Source organism: Catharus ustulatus, chromosome 9 (assembly GCF_009819885.2).
Source record: "Catharus ustulatus isolate bCatUst1 chromosome 9, bCatUst1.pri.v2, whole genome shotgun sequence".
Lineage (NCBI taxonomy): Eukaryota > Metazoa > Chordata > Aves > Passeriformes > Turdidae > Catharus > Catharus ustulatus.
In genome coordinates, this window is record NC_046229.1 from 31,204,025 (window position 1) to 31,222,319 (window position 18,295).

The 18,295-nt window shown below is 55.9% G+C and overlaps 1 protein-coding gene across 11 annotated transcripts in view; it reads right to left on the reverse strand.

Moving 5' to 3' along the window:
• Positions 1-235: 235 nt before the first annotated feature.
• The window catches only part of CACNA1E (calcium voltage-gated channel subunit alpha1 E), a 125,497-nt gene continuing 107,437 nt past the window's right edge, over positions 236-18,295 (reverse strand). For 5 of the 11 annotated variants that reach the window (XM_033067814.2, XM_042779580.1, XM_033067816.2 and 2 more), the window contains 13 exons: positions 17,078-17,169; positions 16,777-16,942; positions 16,485-16,612; positions 14,039-14,135; positions 8,246-8,351; positions 6,760-6,867; positions 6,203-6,303; positions 5,846-5,952; positions 5,170-5,278; positions 3,649-3,777; positions 2,037-2,217; positions 1,757-1,947; positions 236-965 (listed from right to left, as the gene is read on the reverse strand). In XM_033067814.2, coding sequence (XP_032923705.1) covers positions 426-965; positions 1,757-1,947; positions 2,037-2,217; positions 3,649-3,777; positions 5,170-5,278; positions 5,846-5,952; positions 6,203-6,303; positions 6,760-6,867; positions 8,246-8,351; positions 14,039-14,135; positions 16,485-16,612; positions 16,777-16,942; positions 17,078-17,169 — 2,055 coding nt within the window. In that variant the 3' untranslated portion in view covers positions 236-425. Of the gene's footprint in view, positions 966-1,756; positions 1,948-2,036; positions 2,218-3,648; positions 3,778-5,169; positions 5,279-5,845; positions 5,953-6,202; positions 6,304-6,759; positions 6,868-8,245; positions 8,352-10,035; positions 10,133-14,038; positions 14,136-16,484; positions 16,613-16,776; positions 16,943-17,077; positions 17,170-18,295 lie in introns of all 11 variants that reach the window. The other 6 variants (XM_033067822.1, XM_033067818.1, XM_033067813.1 and 3 more) reach the window with 3 other exon arrangements.

The following is an 18,295-nucleotide window of genomic DNA, read 5'->3' on the forward strand; positions in this document are numbered from 1 at the left end:
GGGCTGTGGCTGGGGCGGGGCTGTCCCTTGTCCCCCAGCACACGAGCCCGGCCGGGCTGCTCCATTGCCGCCCATCAAATGCTTCTCTGTGCAGAAAAAAATAGTGATAGTAATAAATGAAAGTCGACAGATTTTAATTTTTTTTTTGCACAAAGACTTATTTTTCCGTTTCTTTTCTTTTTTGTTGGTGGGGTTTTTGTTTTTGTTTTCCTTTTCCTTCCCCCTCCATTCCGGTCGGTTCGGGTTGGGGTATTTTTTTGTTTCTTTTGTTATTTTTTTCCTCTTTTTTTTCCCCCCCTGCGTTTGGCTTTTGGTTTTTAGTTTCATTCCCAGGCGTGGCGAAGAGCATGCATTGGAGAAGGGCGGGGCGAGGGGGGGGTTCAGCCGAGGTGGGGTCGGGCGGCGGGTCGCGGGGGGTGCAGCTTCTAGCACTTGTCGTCTTCCTCGGTGTCGCTGAGCACGTCGATGCTGGCCCCGCACATGACGCCCTGCGCTGCCCCTCGCCGCCGCCGCCGGTAGTGCCCGTTCGGCATCTGCCAGCTGTGCCGCAGCGGCGGCGCCGAGCCGATGGTGTTGGAGCGGCCCAGGCTGGTGGCCACGGCCGCCTCGAAGGTGAGCGTCTCCTCCTCACCGCAGTCTGAGGCGTGCGAGTCGTCGTGCAGCGCCAGGTAGGGCTCCGAGATGTAGCGCTGCGGCGTGGACTGCCGGCTCTGCTTCCCCGCCGGGGAGCTGGAAGACTCTGCCGGGCCGGCCGTGCTGGGATCCAGGGTGGAGGAGAGCAGCGGAGAGCCCCCCTCGCTCTCGTCGGCGGGGGGAGAGGCGTCCCCGGCGTGCCGCAGCATGGAGGCGTAGGACAGCAGGGGACGCGGCTTGGGGGGCACCGGCGGCAGCTGGCGGCGGCCTCGCCGGGGAGTGCTGGTGTCCGAGATGGAGGGGATGGAGCTTTCGCTCAGGGAGCCCATGCCCTGCAACGCACCGGGACACGCTGGGGGATGCAGGCAGCGCCACAGCCCCTCTGCCCCCACCCTGGGGAATCTTCTGCCTTGAAAGGATGATTCTGCCCCATCCCTGCCTCGGGGTCTGCCCCTTCCTCACAACTTCCTCACACAGGGAAGCGCACCGATCTCTGCGGTGAGCCAAGGCAACAGCGTGAAGCTGTGTCAGGGGAGGTTTAGGTTGGATATTAGGAAAAAGTGCTTCACCCAAAGGGTGGTGAGGCACTGGAAAAGGCTCCCCACGGCAGTGGTCACAGCACCAAGACCAACAGAGCTCGAGATGCATTCAGACAATGCTCTTGGGCACACGGTGGGATTCCTGGGGCTGTCCTGTTCAGGGACAAGAGCTGGACTCGATGGTCCTTGTGCTCTGTTCCAACTCGGGATATTCTACAATTGGTGGTCAAAAGCCAAAAGCACTCCCAAACCCGCTATAGGAAGAGCTGAGGGCTTGCCCTCTGCTGCTCTCCATGGGTGGCTTCAAGCTCACTCCAGCACTGGCACCTCCAGGCCTGTGTAGCTGGGACACCTTGACCTTGGCAGGGAGCAGATGCCACAGCAGCAAGAGGATCAGCATGAGACCCACCCCTGTCCCCAAATGCTCTGCAGGGTGCCCAAGCAGCCCCAACCTGCACAGAGATGCCACCACCAGGAGATGAGACAGTTCAGAGCTCCCAGAATCGGGGCTTATCTTCCTGGTTTTGGCATGGAGCAGTTTCTGTGCTTCCCTTTATGCTTAGGAAGGGATCTCTGTCACCCACCTGCCTGCTGGGTGTCTGTGACCTGCCCTCGCTGGGTGACCGGGACTCGCGCCGCCGCTCCGGTGACTCCTCCTGCGCCTGGGGACTCCTCTCCTCGGAGTTGCAGCGGGAGATGTCAGGGGACAGCAGGTGCTTGCGCTCTTTGGATCGGCCCCGCTCCCTGCCCGAGCGGTGCCCCTCGGACCGGTGGCCTGCGGGATGCCCACGTCAGTCCCCACCATCCCCTCTGCAGCAGCAGGGAACGCTCGGCTGGAGGGTTTTTGGGGATTTTGGGACTCACCCGAGTCAGCGTTGAGGCGCCGGGCAGACAGCTGGAGCGAGGAGTGGTAGCTGCGCCGGCGGGACTTGTAGGTGTTGTCGCTGCTGCGCTCCATGGAGAACTCATCCAGCCAGGAGCTGTTGGGCCGCTTGTCCCGGATGGTGGAGAACGATCTCCGCATGGAGCTGGTGTCTGTCACTACCTGCAAGCAACCCCGGCCAGCCGGGGACAGCGTTAGAGCCAGGCAGGGCTGGGGGAAAGAACGACCAGTCCACCCCCAGCACCGGGATCATCACCCTGTGGGATGGGGAAATCCGGGGTGGGGGGCAGCCAGCCTGAGAACAGCCCTCCCAGATAATCTCTGCACAAATCAGGGGCGGGAGGAAAGCGGGGTTTAGCCTTGGAGCTCGTGGGCTCGCCTTTCCCAGCCTGCTGGAGCTGTGCTGCACAAGCAGAGCCAGTGGATCCAAGCCCAAGGGGCTGGGGGGAGAGCAGTAGCACCTCCTGCTGTGTGTGGGGACACGGAGGGTACCAGACCATTGCCCCCCAGGCTGCCTCCCCAGCATCCCTCCACCACCGGGAAAACAGGGTCAAGAGGAACGATCATTGAAAAGATTGTTGGCAGAGAGGGGTCCCCCAGTGCCACTTGCTGTGTGTTCATTTTTCCAGCTGCCACCCCTTTTCCACACGTCTCCCTACTCTTCCTTTATTCCCACATCCCCATCCCTCTCCCCTGCACTCATTCCCTATCTCCCCACTCACGCTGTTGTTTTATCTTCCCTTTTCTTCTCTTTCTCCCTCCCATGCTTCTCCTTCCTACTTTCTCTCCTCGTTACACCCTGTGTTTTCACATGTTACGGGGAAAACATCACCTCCTTCCATGCTTCCTTTGCTTAATGCTAGCAGCTCTTTGCCACTGCAGCCTCAGGCTGTTCTCCATCTCCTCTCACCCTTCCTGCTCCCATCCCCTTTTTCTGGTCATCTCCTTTGCTGATGAACGGCTAAGAAAGCTCAAGAGACAAAGCCTGCCTTTATCTTCACACCCCACAAAGTGCCACACCAGGACTTGGTGCCTGCACCAAGATGAGAAAGCAGATCCAGAGACTTCACAGCAACACCAAACCCCAAAAAACATCTACGTTTTGGGGGAGGCTGAGCACAGGACACAACAACAGAGAAACCAGGCAGACAGATGAGGAGGTGAGACGTGTCCTGGGTTCCCCTGGACAGACAGAGAAGTGCACGTGTTGGGACAATGGGAAAGGACAGAGAAGTTTCATCACCTGTGGTCATCTGACAGCTGGGCTGGGGCTCCTCGAACCTCAGCCAGTGCCCAGGGCTGGAGGAAAGGAGGGAGTGTCCCACTGTGGGGAGAACCTGCCGCCTCTTGGCGTGGTCCTGGACCTCCCCCACAAGCCAGGAGATGGATCCCCAGGCTGAGATCCTCTCTGCTGCCAGTGTCCTCCTCGTAGGGCAACAGCAGCTCTCCTACTTGTGCAGCACCCAAAGGAGGGGAGAAGCTCCGATTTTGGGGTGCTGAGGATGCCACAGGGCTCAGCACCAGAGAAGCCCCAGCGTTATCTGGCAGGCTTTGATCAGACCCAGCACCTGTGGGGGCTTTGCTTGGTTTTACCTGGGGATCCACAGTGAGACGAGGCATGGAGGAGGCCCTCCCAGAGACAGCGTGGTCCTGAGTGTCCACGGGAAGGTAGCTGCCACGGTTAGAGGGCTGCACTCTTTGAAACTCCCTAACCTCTGGCTCCTGGAAATAAACACACAGCCAAGCTCTTGGGGTGGGCTTGGAGCAGGGCAGCGCGCTGCTTCGGCCCTCTTGGCAGGGGACAGCCCAGCTTGCTCAGCCAGGGGCAGAATTTGAGTTGGGCAAAAACAAGTGGTGAAACACTGGCACAAGCTGCCAAGGGAGGTGGTGGATTCTCCCTCTCTGGAAGTGTTCAAGGCCAGGTAGGATGGGACTCTGAGCAACCTGATCTGGTTGAAGATGTTTCTGCCTGTGGCAGGAGGGTTGGAACTAGATGAGTTTTAAAAGATCCCTTCCAACCCAAACTATTTGATGATTCTATGAAAAGCAGAGTCTAAGCCTTTAGAATTCATCACATTGCCACTGAAAAATGCTCTCCAGTTTACAGTCCCCAGGTGAGCCCTGATGTGGTGCTTCAGGCTGCCAGCTGCCCTTGCACCTCTACAACAACAGTGGAAACCCTGCCTGGGTTTGGGGCACCCTGATTGCCCAGGGTTTAACTCCCTTTTTTGCTAGGAGGGGACAAATGGATGGGATTTTGTTTCTTACCCTGCTTCAAAAGCTTCCTGTTAAAAGAGCACACACTGCCCATAGCACTTCCATGGGGACTCTGTGGATGTCACTCATGGCGTTGAGGAGATGGGCACAGAGTGACCCTGGAGTTCACTAGAAGGTGACTTTATGGGGGCAGGGGGACTCCCATCTGCCACCTCTCTACGTGGCTGAGGCAGGGGACACCTGCCTGTGTCATGCATGGGTGACACAGAGCTACAAACCCTGGGGACACGGACTGGGCGGGTACCACACTGCGTCAGGTGGTGCAGGAGGGCACACGCACACATGGAGATATATAGAGATGTGTGATATATATAGATATGTGATATATATAAATGTGTGATATATATATATATACACACACACACAGACAGGCTGGCACGTGTGTGAGGCCAGAGAAGGCTGCTCCTGCTGGAGACAGTTTGACAGCTTGGCTGGGGACTGGGGACACCACCACTGACAACAAAATGGACACAAATCCGAAAACATCAGATACCATCACTCAGCACGGGGTAACCCACTGACATGAGTGCTCAGTGGAAAAAACAGCCTGTGGAGAGAAGGATATTTTACTGCAGGACATTGGTCATGGCTCTGGCCCCAAAAGCACTTGTGCTGCCTGGCCCCACGGATCAGGGCAGGTCCAGGGATGGCTGTGTCCCCAGTGCCAGAGGCGAGGGGCAGAGCCCCAGCTGGAGGACATCCAAGGGTGTTTGTCCCCTGTTTTGGATCTGTGCATGACCCAGCAGCTGCCATCCCTGTGCTGTGCTCACTCCCCACACCTCCCCGTGCCCACCAGCATCCGTGCTGGGACTGCAGAGGAGCAGCGCATGACTTTACCAGAGACTGGTGCTCCTGGTACTGCTCCTGGGCCGGATCCATGCACGCCAGCTGGAAGATCTCCTGTGGCGAGAGCGGGCTCAGCGAGGGGAACCCGCCTCGGCTGCTCCTGCAAACACAGCCCAGCTTCAGGGAGGCCAGGAGCCGGTTGCTGCCATCCCTGGGATCACCTCTCCAGCAGCTCAGAGCTGGGGAGCCCCGTGCCTGGCCCCCCAGGCCGTTGAGACCCCATGTTTGAGACAAACATCATGTTCCCTGGAGAGGTGAAGTGGTGCCCCCAGGCAGGAGAGGACAGCAGTGCCTGAGTCCTGCAGCAGCGGTGGCACATCCCAAGAGCAGTGACAGTAACCTGGATCAGCTCATTCCCACCAACCAGGGTGCTGGAATCCCCCACTGAGCCTGCACTGCTCAACAGCTCCTGGGGTTCAGCTTCACCCCTAGGTAAAGAGTGCCAGGATGATCCTGCAGGAAGAGCATCCACAGACCCCTCGCCATCCCCCTTTGCCACCTCGGCTGCTGCTGGTGATGCTGACACACACCAGGAATCCTGCAAAAGCTTTGTGCCAGGAGATTTTTCCTTGCTCCCAGCAGCAATTTAACCCTCTCTGCAGCCCAGTGGCAGCTCCAAGGAGGAAACAAGGGCTGCAGGAACAGAAAAGGGACAGGCAGTACTCACAGGCCCGAGAGGGTGTCCTGCTGGAGGTACGGCAGAGCCTTTGCATTGGAAATGATTTCCTGCGGCAGAGAGGATGCCTCCATGCGCTGGAACATGGGGGCATTTTTCTGCATTGGAGAAAGGAAGAAACTGAGCCTGTAGGAAATGTGGATGAACAGCCAGTGAGTCCCCAGCCAAGCTCCCACCACTTGGAAAGAGGACACCATGCTCATGTTCCCTGTCAGACACACCTTGTGGTCCCCAAACCCCGACCTGCACCATTGCTTTCATCCCAGCTGGCTGCACATTGGGTTGGGGGGTGGTGGGAAGCAGAGAGGATGATCTGAACGTGCCTGTCCTGCCCTGGCTGAGCCTCACCTGCTCCTCCAGCTGCTGCCGCTGCTTCTTCGCCTTGCTCTGCTTGTAGTAATCCATGATCATCATGGCTGCATATATTTTCCCAACAGTCAGGTCAGAGGCTGGGAGCATGAGAGGGAAAAACATGGGGTCACTTGTGTTGTAAGAGAAGGCACCAATGTGGATCATGGGAAGAGCCCTGTTCTGGGATGCCCTGGTGGCCCTCAGAGTGCTGAGCACCCAGACACTCCCCACGGAGATAAAATAGATGAAGATGGCTTGAAATCATCATCCTAAGGCACCAAGGCACACGTGCTCATTCTATCATCAGGTGTGCTCAGCCTCCCTCCCTGCTATGCTCCAGAGAGGATATACAGGACACCGTGGCTTTGGCAGGAGTAGATCCCTGCAAACTGGGTGGTTTTCCAGAGTTCCCAAGCAGCCAAGCAGAACAAACCCTTTCCTCACTTCTCCTCAAGCTGGGGATGGGTCTGGCCAGTCCCCACCTCCCTTTGGGAGGAAGTTGGTGTGGGGATGAGGGGAATTTGAAAGCAATAACAGCCCCCCCAGAGACTCACTTTTTGGCATGGGTACCAACAGGTCAAGCATCTTCTGGGACAGGTGAGGCCAAATGGTCAGGATCTCCTTTTGAAGCTCCGAGTCCAACTGCTGCCAATCTGCACCACCTTCAACAGCAGGGAGCAAAAATGGCCCACACACATCAAACCTTGGCACCAGGATCCAACCATTTCCCCTTTCCCATCCTGAAGTTCCATCTCAGCATCCAATCTCTCTGGGCTGGGAGGGCCATCTTGCATCTGGTCTCCTGCTCCCACAGGGAAACTTTCCTTCCATCCCCTCCATATGTGCCTCCATCTCCCCATCCCCTGCCCTCCCACTCAAAGCTGCCACCTTCAAGCTTGCCTTGGGTCCGTCTCTGCAGCTCCAATCCTACTCCAGCCCACACACACCTGCTGCTGCCCCACTTTCTTTTTGCTGGTGAGCAGATCATGTGCTGGTGGACGAGCAGCTCTGCTTGGTACATCCTGAAATGCTCTGTGAGGTTGTGCATGGAGAGCAGAGCTCTCTGGCCAGGGGTTTGCTGAGCTTAGGAAGCCCTGGGACCATCAGAAGCTGTCAGCATGTCCCAACAGTCACCCAAGCACAGGGCAATTTGGGTGAGCTGTAGCAAACACAGGTTCCAATCTCTGCTTTGTCTAGAGGGGCTTGAACCCATTGTTGTTGTCTGAGCACTGGGCTTGGGATAATATCTTGCCCTGGGTTGAGCTTTCTTCCAATAGCTGAGCTGTTCCTAGGGGATGTTTTATTGAAATTGCCATGTTTCTGCAGGAAGTTTTTGATCTGATGAATCACAGCCTTTCTAGCAACAACAACAAAGCAGGTTTTCCTGCTCTGAACATTTTATCTTCCCTGAGAGAGAGAGGTTTCTTTCCCACACAACCTAAGGGACCCAAGCACGTATTTTCCATCCTTGGTTTGGCTTTTTAAGTGGGGAGGAAGGGGAATTCTCTCTCTCCTCTGTTATACAGTGGACATCAAGCTGTTTCTTTTCTCTAGAAACAGATTCTGGTGAAGAATTCTCTACCTCTTCCCTAAAGAAATAGATTATTTTTTTAACAGAAAGTGGTGGAAATTTGCCTGTTCAAGGTACTTGTTCCCATCCATGTGCATCCAGGCTCCTGGCAAGCCAATCCCAAATTAGCTGTGAGGTCCTCAGCCCGCTAAAGAGTAAGGGACTTTTTGCAAGGTGATAGGACAAGGAAGAAGGACTTGAGGCTGAGTGAAGGTAGATTGAGATTGGATATTAGGAAGAAATTCAGAAGGTGCTGAGGGCCTGGAACAGATTGCCCAGAGAAGCTGTGGATGCCCCATCCATGGAAGTGTTCAAGGGATGGATGGGAAAGGTGTCCCTGCCCATGGCAGGGGATGGAACAGGATGATCTTTAAGGCTCTTTCCAACACAAACCATCCTGGGATTGTACAAAAGGATGAGGGTCGCTCTGCAGCCCTGCTGGCTCTGTCCCCTCTCTGCCACAGCTTTACCTTTGGCAATTTTGATGTCCAAGGCGGTGCGAATCAGCGCCATGAGGGTGGAGGTGAAGTGGACCGTCATGTCCTCGGCCACGGGCATGTTCATCAGCACCAGTCTCTGTGCAAGAGAGAGAAGAAAACAGCGGACGGAAAACAATATCGAAAAACACATCGACCAGGCTGGAGGAAAAGAAATTAAACATTAAACAAAAGGGGAAAAAATAATCGAAATTAAAAGAAAAAATAAAAAGAAAAGAAAAAATAAAAAGCAACAAAGAGTGTCAAAACAGCACAGCCAAAAAAGAAGGGCAAGGATCACCCCGCCGCCCCCCCTCCCCGGCTCCTTCCACCCCAGGACACCGGCTCACTGCCTTCCAGGGCTCCTCCTGCACCCCAGGAACGGCCCCTGAGCCCCCCTCCCCACGGCATCGGGGCTGCCACGGCACCCCCTGGCACTTTCGGGAAGACACACCTGATCCATCAGGGATGCAGGCATGTGGGATGCGCGGGGAGATGGGCTCAGGTTTCCGTTCCCAGGTGGTTTGGCTTTCCAGCTCTCAACCCTTCCCACCTGGGGCAGGGGAGAGGAGGGTCCCTAACCTTCAGGGACTTCAGATCGGCTGGATTCCTCTAGCATGCTACATCCTGGCACTCCCTTTTTGCGTCTTTCAGAGATGAAGTTTGCCAGCACATGCAGGGGTCCAAATTATCCATGGGTAGGGAAGGGAAAGGAAGGGAAGGGGAGGGTAGAAAAAGTGCAGAAGGAAAGAGAAAAGGGCAACCAAGGCAGGTTAGACACGCCATGCTCCTTCCCCACCCTGGGCAGGCGGGGTGCAAACCGAAGTGACCAGATCCACTTTCCAGAGAGTATATTTTGCTTTGTGAATACCTTGGGTCAGCCCTTCCCTGCCCATTCATTTTCACCCAGCTTCTCACATCCCTTTCCTGCTTTCAAGCCTCCCTTTTTCCCCCTGGAAGAGTGTGATGGTGGATGCATGTTTGTGTGAACAAACACGCGAGATCCAGAGAGGGTGGAAGCGTGTTTGGAAGTGTGCAGGAATCCCTTTGTGCTAGCCCTGCTAAAAGGCCAAGAAAAACCCTAATTTCCTTCTGGACAACAGATCCTCCTGTAGCTGTGGGCCTTGTCCTGGCAGCTGCTGCCCTTGGAAAGCCACGCAGCTCCCTCAGCACATCTTCCACTGCTTCCCACGTTCCTGATCCGTGCCTGTGCATCTGGGACCTGACTGACAGCCTCCACTCGGGGTGGGACAACCCAGAGCTGCCTGGAAAGCTTCCCTGGCTTTGCCTTGCACAAGCCATGGCTGGGATAGCCCCTGCTGATGGTCCTGGCTGCTCACACATGGCAGGCCTGCTCCTACGGGATTTGGGATTTGTCCCCACTGCCCACCTGCTCCCCATCTCCAAGGGCTTCTGCAGCAGCTGGGATGAGGATGGTTCCATCCCTAGGGGTGAACTCCTAGGGACATCTCACTCTCCTAACTGTGCTACAGGACAGCTCCTCACCCCACCTCACCTCCTCCAGCCCTCCCGTGTTGGGAACCACTTCCACACTACAGCTGATCCTGCCCCTCCTTTTCCCCTCGGAGCTGCCAGTGACCACGGCAGCATCAGTAGGGACCAGCCAGCGTGGCCAGGGCTCTTGTGGGCTCACCAGGCTCCCCAGGAGTGAGCCAAACACACGTTGGACACCCCAACAACTCCCCGGCTTCCCCGGTCCCACCTCCCGCAGGTGCCCCGGCTCCTGCTCGGCTCTACCCCCGGAGAAGGAAGGGTTGATCTACCTTATAGGCCACTTTGGAAGGACATCTCTTGCCGAGGCCTAGCGGTGGTGACATAAGAGTCAGCATTTCATACATCTCAGTGTAATGGATTCGGCCACTGCTCATGGAGGGGGAAGGGGAGGGAGGGAGATGCAGAGAGAGGAGGCATTCCCAGAGAGCGGAAAAACGTACAAACGAAAAATAGTACAGGAGAAACAGGAGAGAAAAAAAAAAAAAAACAAAAAAAACAAAAAACAAACGGACAAACAGGAAAAGAATAGGAAACCCGTTAATCAAGGCAAATCATACGTGAGAGACTGTCCTGATGTGGATTTATAGCACTGCTCACACAGACCCAGGAATGCTGGCGGAAAGCAACTCACCCCTCTCCTCTCTGCTGCTGGCCTCAAGCTCCTGTCTCGCTACCAGCCTGGGACGACTCCTCTGGTCTGAACCCCTGTCCTAAAGCCCTCCAGCAGCCCCCACCTCGTCCCACAGGTTCCAGGGCTGTGTGCGAGTGGTATAAATCAGATACACGGCACTCGAGCCATGGGTTATTTGAGATAAGAGTGGTTTGCACCACGGTGCTCTGTGGCCTCCGGAGCGTCTTCCCTCCCGGGGGGGTGCCTGGTATTGCTTGGCATGGCCACCTAACCCATAGCCAAAGGCTGTGTATCCCCAGCTCGTGGGGTCTATGCAATTGGGAGGCAGCATCTTGCATAGAAGGCAGTGGGCCAGGGTCACTTGTCAAAGGAAGATGCCCAGTTGCTTCCGTCTGGCTCTGCGAATGGACCACTTTCCCACCATGCACCAGTGCAAAAGGCATGCTGAATCGGCTGGAAAAAAAAAACCGGGAGGAAAAGTTGGGCATGCCATGCTCCCGCCCTGGCTCTCTCCCACATGCGGCTGCAAGTTCCACCAGGTTGGAGTTTAAAGAGTCTCAGCAGAGGCAGCTGTTTGGGCCTTCCAACATTGGGGCTCGTTTGGGTTTCCCACAGGAGCAGTTAGGGCCGGGCCCACCCCCCTCCTTGCACTCCTCTGCTCCATAAGGACCTGCCTGGGATTGCCGAGCGACGAATGCCACCAAAAACTGGCCACCCGGGACTGCCCTCTGCCAGGCTGGGGTAGCTGGGCCGCGTGTCCCTCTCTATGCACATCCACATCTCCCAGGGACCCTGGGCTTGGTCACCTCTTCTTCCCCTCCTGCCAGGCTCCCAGCCTAATCCAGGATGGTCAGTGGGCAGGGGCAACCTCGGGACACCAAAGGCATTGACCCTCACTGCTGGACAGGAGCCCGTCTCAGCCAGGGTGCCCTGTGACAGAGGGCACTGCCAAAAAATCAAGCATCCCCACGGGATCTTGACTTCTTCCCTAGAACGTGCTCAGAGCAGCATGGAAAGCGGAGACAAAATCTCCTCTTCTCAGGGTTTGGAAGCAGCCCCCTGGTCAGAAAGGCCCCTACCAAGACAAGTCCTGACATTTCAGATGGGAACAGAACTGGTGACAGGAGCTGTTTGGGGTGCAGGCACAGAACAGGCTGGGCCAGTCACACCCAAAAGATGGTTGATAACAACACTGGAGAATGATAAACAGGAAGATCAAGAGGAAATATCCAGGAGTCCACAAGCAGCACCTTGGCAGAGATGGATGCGCACCAACTCAGGGTGAGATGAGTTTTCATGCATGAATTCAGTGCAAAAAAGGAAGCAAGACAGTGATCTTCCAGCCATCCTTCCTGGCAGGGGGAAATCTGGGGAACCCAGCACAGAACAGGCACTGCCCTTCATATTCCACACAATGAAGGAGAAATAGAATCCGTGAAAGGAAGACTGCTTCAGTGACCAAGATGGATCATGTGAGAGCTTCACACCTTGCTGCTCCTCAGAGCAGAGATCTTGGAGCTGTCTGTGCCCAGACACCACTGCCCCTTCACAGAGTGAAGCACAGGCAGGCATGTGGAATGACATCCATCTGAGCAGGATGACTCCCAAGAGCTGGTCCAAGAACGGGCACGTCCAGGATGGGGGATCTGACCCATCTATCCATGTCTGGACAGAGATGTGACCCAGGTGGGCACAGGGTGGCCTGTAAAGCCATCAGGGATTCATGGCTCTGCCCTGAGAGAAGCCTGTGAGTGGCAGAGGAGGAAATGTGGGGGACAGGACATCTGTCCTCCTATGGTTAGGAAATAAGTGCTGTGCCACAAGGGTTGTTAGGAAGGGAGCACCAGGAATGCTGTGAGAGTAGATTCAGGAAAAGGAGATGTCCACAGCGATATTATCTGTGGAGCATTCACCTGACAGGCAGGGCAGGCTCACTGAACTGAAGGGTGTGCAACCTGACTTAGCATTTTGGGATCTGCCAAGATGCAACAACCACATGGATTTTTTTTTTTTACATCTTTTGGGAATTTTTCCAGAGCAATAGGAACCCCTGAAAAATCTCGTGTTCTTGAAATATCTCCTGCATAGGGAGGGGTAGACTGAGGTAACACAAGGTAGAGATGGGGATGGTCTCTCCCACAGGACAACAGAAGCTCCTCTCAGTACTCTTTGCTTCTGCCTCTCCTTGAGTTTATCCACCTTTGCTGTTTATCCACCTTCCACAGCCAGCAGAAATCCAATTGCTCCAGACTCCCTCTTCCAAGGAGGAAGCATTACAGTCCCCCCCTGAGCCCCAGGTGATCCAGCTTAGGAGAGCAGCATCTGACAGTGGAGCCCTGTCGAGAAGGGCTCCCCACTCCTCCCAAAGATGTTTTTTGCCTGCAGGGACCCGAGCAAGAGTCCTCAGCCAAGCTGCCATCTTTTGCCAGGGATGCAGCAGCAGAGAAGAATGGAAAGACTCCAAGGAGCCCTTCCTGGAACAGATTACCCCATCTGAGATTCTTGCAAGAAATCTCCTGTTCCTAAATACATCTGCCTAAATGAGATGACCAGTCATCAAAAGAAGCCTTGTCTTCTTTGCGCTGCTTTGCCCCTGGCAAAACTGTCCCCACATCCAGCTGTGGAGGGTGACAGAGCTGTCCCAGGGGTGCCATCTGAAAAAAAATCCTTTCTGATGTTTCCAGAAGGATGTGGTGGCTACATCACGCTGCAGCAAGGAACCCTCCTCCTCTGCAGAGGCAAGAGCAAGGGCTGGGGTTGTCTGAGCTCCCTCGTATGCCTCAGACACCTGAGGGATGCCGAAAGAAGAGTAAGCTCTGTAATTCATCCTTTTGTGCCATGGGCACGGACAAAGGTGTCATAGCACTTCGGAGAACGTGACAAGTGCAGGATTTTGCTCAACTGTCACCCCAAAATAAAATATAAAAGAAGAAACCCTTCAAGTCAGAGAGACCAAGGAGACCAAGTCGCTGCCCTGGTCTCATGGCTGGGAGCCAGGAACTGAGCTCAAGGGAGAGGAGCTGCCAAGCTCCAGAGGTGTGCCGTGCTGTTACCGTCTCCCAGACAGATCCAGCAAGCTATGTGCAAGACTGGCAGGAGTCCTGCTCCTCAGAGGCATGGTTGTTTGTCCTCCAAAGTGCCACACTTGAACACAGGGTTGCTTGGTACAGCACAGCATCCCCCAGGGACAGGGGTCACCCTGGCCCCCTCATCCTCCCCCAGCCCTCGCTATCCCAAACAGTAAAGTCCCCAACATCCTCCAGCCTTTGCTCCTTCCTGAGGAGCAAACCCTCCCAGGAACCTCGCTGTCTCGTGTGAGGTGCTTTGAGAAGTCGAGCAGGGACAGTGGCATTTGGCCTGGTGCCCCTCAGGGCTCTCTGCACCGGTGGAACTGAGGCGGGGGGCTGGCTGGGGGGCACAATTTGTCAAAACCCACCCCAGGAGGCTCTGAGCTCCCCCTGGCCCCACTGATGCCTCCCCTGGAGGGGAACAGCTGCTGGCTCTGGGAGGCAGTGGACCTCTTTAAACTCGAAGGAAAGCAACGTCAGGGTTCCCTGGGGAGGCGCGGTGGCAGTGGAGCGGGGAAGGAGGGGTGGATGGTGTCCCGTGGCCAGGTTGTGGCGGAGGACTGGGAGGCAAACCTTGCACGCCACCCTGTAGGGGCAGTTCTCTCCTAGGCCCAGAGGAGGCGAGATCACCCGTACTAATTTGTACATATCCTTATACGAGATCCTGCCGCTGCAAAGGAAGCACAGGTGGGTTAATAGGACACTGAGAGGGTGCAGGGGAGGATGGAGAGCTTAACGGGGGGGCACTGGGGCCATCTGTGGGGCAAGACCCCCAGCAGAGCACAGCTCTTCTCCTTCTGGCTCTGTCAGACCCAGGCAGGAGAAAGCTGTGAGCATCAGCTACTGCCTTTTCCACCATGAGGATTGGCTCGTATCTCCTCACACTGTCCCATCTTGACCCTGGAGAAGGACAGTTTTGGTGGTGGACACCATCCCATGACCCTTCCTCTTCGTGCCCCTGACCCCTGCGCCTGGTGGGAGAGGGCTGGGATTTCAGACAGGGTGAGCCTGCAGCTTGGTGGAGTTCTAACCCATGGAGTTGTGCCCCATCATGTCACCAGAGCCCCTGTCCTCACACAGCCAACTCTCTGAGGCCCACGAGGTCCCAGTGAGGTTGGCAGCTGAGCCATTTGTGCCTCCAAGATCTGGGGAACCTGAGACAGGCAGGGATAATGTGACCAGCTGCTGGCTGTGGCACCTGGGGCTCTCGAGTCCAGTCCTGCGCTCCGACCACCAGCCCAGCTCTGCCAAGGGTGCACATTATTAGAAGCAAACCTTCTCAAACACCCCCCTTTCCTCCCACAGAAGCCCACGTGCCCAGAGCCGGTGCAGCCATCCCAGGATACAGCCGTATCCTCCCGCACCACGGAAAACAAGGAAGCAGCCGAGGCAAGGAGCTGGCAGGAGGGGGTGCAGGATGCTGAGCTCCCCACTCTGCTCCAGCCCAGAGCCCTTTGGGAAGCAGGACTGTGTGGGGTGGAAGTGCTGAGGTGCAGCTGCTGCAGCCTCCTGGGCATCCTTGGACAAGCTTGGAGGGAAACCATGCCGGGAGGCAAAGAGCGGCATCACCGTCCTGCCCGGCGCCTTTGCCTCTGGTTTCTTCCTCCTTGCTCTTCTCTCATCCCCTCTCCATCACTGGCCAGAGATGAAGGACCAAACAGAACCCAACCATCTGGACAAAACCCATCCCTGCTCCCCCCTGGTGCTGGGTGTTCTCCCCAGGAGAGCTCCGTGTGATGGTGCCGCTGTGGGGGTGTGGTGGGAGCTACTGGGATGTACTCACCCGTGTACTCACCCCGGCACCAGGCCAGGGCTGCCACCACTGTCCCCTAACCACTGGCTACAAGCATGGCTTGCTCAGGAGTCAGAGGGGCACATGGCATGGATAGGACAGCTTGGGCTTGTTCTACAATGGCTCCTGGACACTGAGGCCACCACCATGGGCGATCAGAGTGAATCAAGTGCCTGGCGTGAAGAAACCCCACCAAAGAGCCACTCCACAGCGAGCAGCTGGGTGTTTCACTGCTCCACCTCCTCACCTTTCTCTGGTTGGAGCTGATATTGGGCATAAAATAATACCTTGTCTGGGGCTTGTCTCTGGAGGGCACGACATGGGGAGAGTCTCCAAAAGGGGTGTGTGTGGCTGCCAAGGGCTCTTGAGTTAAGATGGCACAGGCCAGCTGGCAGTGGTGGACCCCAGCTCCAAAAAGTTCCTGGACTCTAGAAGGGGCCACATGAGGCACCCTGGTGGTGCTGGGGCTGAGTGAAGGGCAAACACGTTCCCAGAGCTGCCAAGGGTCCCCCATTGCTCTAGGGGTGCTTGGGACCATCCGAGGAGGAGGAGCAGTGGAGAGCAAGGTCTCTGCAGCAGCAGCAGAGCCAAAATCTGGCTACCCAGGGTGTGTTGGGCCCTGTGAGCTCATCCCACTGCTGGGACCAGGCTGCTGCCTCCAAATGGGAGCCCTGTTCTCCAAGGTCCTCATCAGCAAGGGCAGGAGAGCAGAAACAAAGCCCTCTCACCTCCAGAGGGGTGAGTGGGCTGGCCAGCACAGAACACAGCCCCAAACAATGTCCTGTGCAGGGGGTTTGTCAGGAGCCCAGCAGGTCCCCACGGGTGGGAACAAGCCCTGCTCAGTCCTGCTCTTATCAGGAGCTGTGGGTGCTGGGGACCAAGGGATGGAGCCAGTCTCAGGGCACAGGCTCCCAGCTGGTGCATGGGGATGGGAAAGGAGGTTGAGAGGGAGGGATCTGCCTGCTGGGTAGGGAGGAGAGGAAGAGCAGGAACGTCCAGCACTCAGGATGAACACCCCATGGCAAACTGAACATCACCCAAGACGCCTGTGCCACCAACCAGTACAAGAACCAGTTGGTGCCCTTGTAATGACCTCTGGTGACAGCAGCACATCCCTGACTGTCCCAGACTTCACTGAGAACTACAGCTCCAGTAGGAGAACACAGAGACCCTGGTTTAAAATCAGCTCTGAGAAGTTGCTTGGGAGACAAGGAGCTAGCTACATACCACGCTGCTCGGTCATACTCTGCCCAGATCCGGACAAACTCATCCAGATGGTGAGGGCCCAGGATGGAGGAATCTCGTGTCAGGTATTCAAAGTTGTCCATGATGACTGCCACAAACAGGTTGAGCATCTAAATGAAAGGGGAAAAGGCAGAGAGAAAGGAGAGTGGCGGGGAGAGGGAGCAGAGAAAGGGCGAGAGAAGAACGAGTGATTGTGGGAAGGTGGTGGAAGATGACCTGATGGCTGGGGTGCTGACAAGGGGGATCCCCAGAGCCCTCAGAGGAGGCAGCTCACCAGGAAGGAGCAGAAGAAGATGAAGGACACAAAGTAAACATAGGCCAGGTCGGTGCCGCAGCGCTCGTTCTCGTTCTGCCCGGACGTCGCCGTCGTGTCCGGCTCGCAGCCTTTGCCCTCCAGGCAGGACAGCATGATCTCCTGCCACGCCTCCCCAGTGGCACTCCTGCTCCCAACACAGCCCTGTCAGCAGCTCGTGGTGGCACGGGATGGAGGCAGGGTGCCCCCAGGAGAAACCTCAGCACCCCCTGCCCAAATGAAACCTCTGGCATGAGGAGGAACATTTCCCACGGCTGCTCACCTGAAGAGGAGCATGAGGGAGCCCAGGAAGCTGCGGAAGTTGTTGTGCCGGTTAATGTGGCTTTCCTCATCCAGTTTGATATTGCCAAAAACCTACAGAAGGGAGAGAAAGGGCTCAGCTCTTCAGGCAAGAGCTCATCAGCCAGGGAAGCGGCTGCACGTTCACAGTGCCATCTTTGAAAACATTCAGGGGCAGGTTGGACAGGGCTCCGAGCAGCCTGGTCTAGCTGAAGATGTCCCTGCCACGGCGTTGGACAAGGTGGTCTGTAAAGTTCCTTCCAACCCAAAGCATGCTCTGAGTCTGTGATTGCACGAGAAGTACCCCAGCAAACACAGGTTGGTGTACAGCCAGCGTGCCAAGGAGCTGGTGCCAGGCAGCCATCGGGGAAGGAGACTCTCCTCTCCTTGGCAGGGATTTGCTGTGGGTGGTAAAGGCTGCGAGAGGCTGAGCTACCATGGAAACAGGAGCATGGAGGGCCTGGGATCAGCTGAGTCCAACCATTCCACATCCATCCCTCGATGCCCTCCGAGCACCAAGTGGCACCCAGCGACCCCAGCTATGCTGGAGATGCAGGCACAAAGTCCCACCGTCCTGGTGGGTGCTGGACAGTCCTGGACACTACCAGGAGCTCTTCCCTTGGTGGAGAAATGGTCTGTGATGCTGGGGTCAGGCCCTGCAAACAGCCTGGTGGGAAGGGCTCAGGGAGGGAGAGACAAGACCCCACCATCCCCAGAGCCAAGGGAGGCAACAAAGACCAAACTATGGACAATATTCTAACAACAACCCTCAGCCAAGGCTGCAGTAAGACATACAGAACATCCGTAAAGTGCCTCAAATTGGAAAAATGTGCTGTTATTACTGTTAAATATTTATTCCCCTTTCCCTGAACCTAAAAATACACCAACTGCAGAGTATTTTTTCCCTGTACAGGTTTTTCGGAATGTGTAATTGTAGAATATTTTCTGCCTCCAGCTATTTTGTTCAAATAACGCCCACAGACTTTACTGCTTGGGGATTTGTTCACAATGGTGTTAAAAAAAATTATATATATTTAAAAAAAAATAAATCTAATACTACCACCCGGCAGGGAGGGGGTCTGAGTCAGATGGCGGCCGTTTAGGATAACACCTGGAGCCGGTGATGAGGTGTGTAGGACAAGGTGGCAAAAACCAGCCACGGCACTGGAAGATCCTAAACAGCAGCACTGCCAAGCTGCAC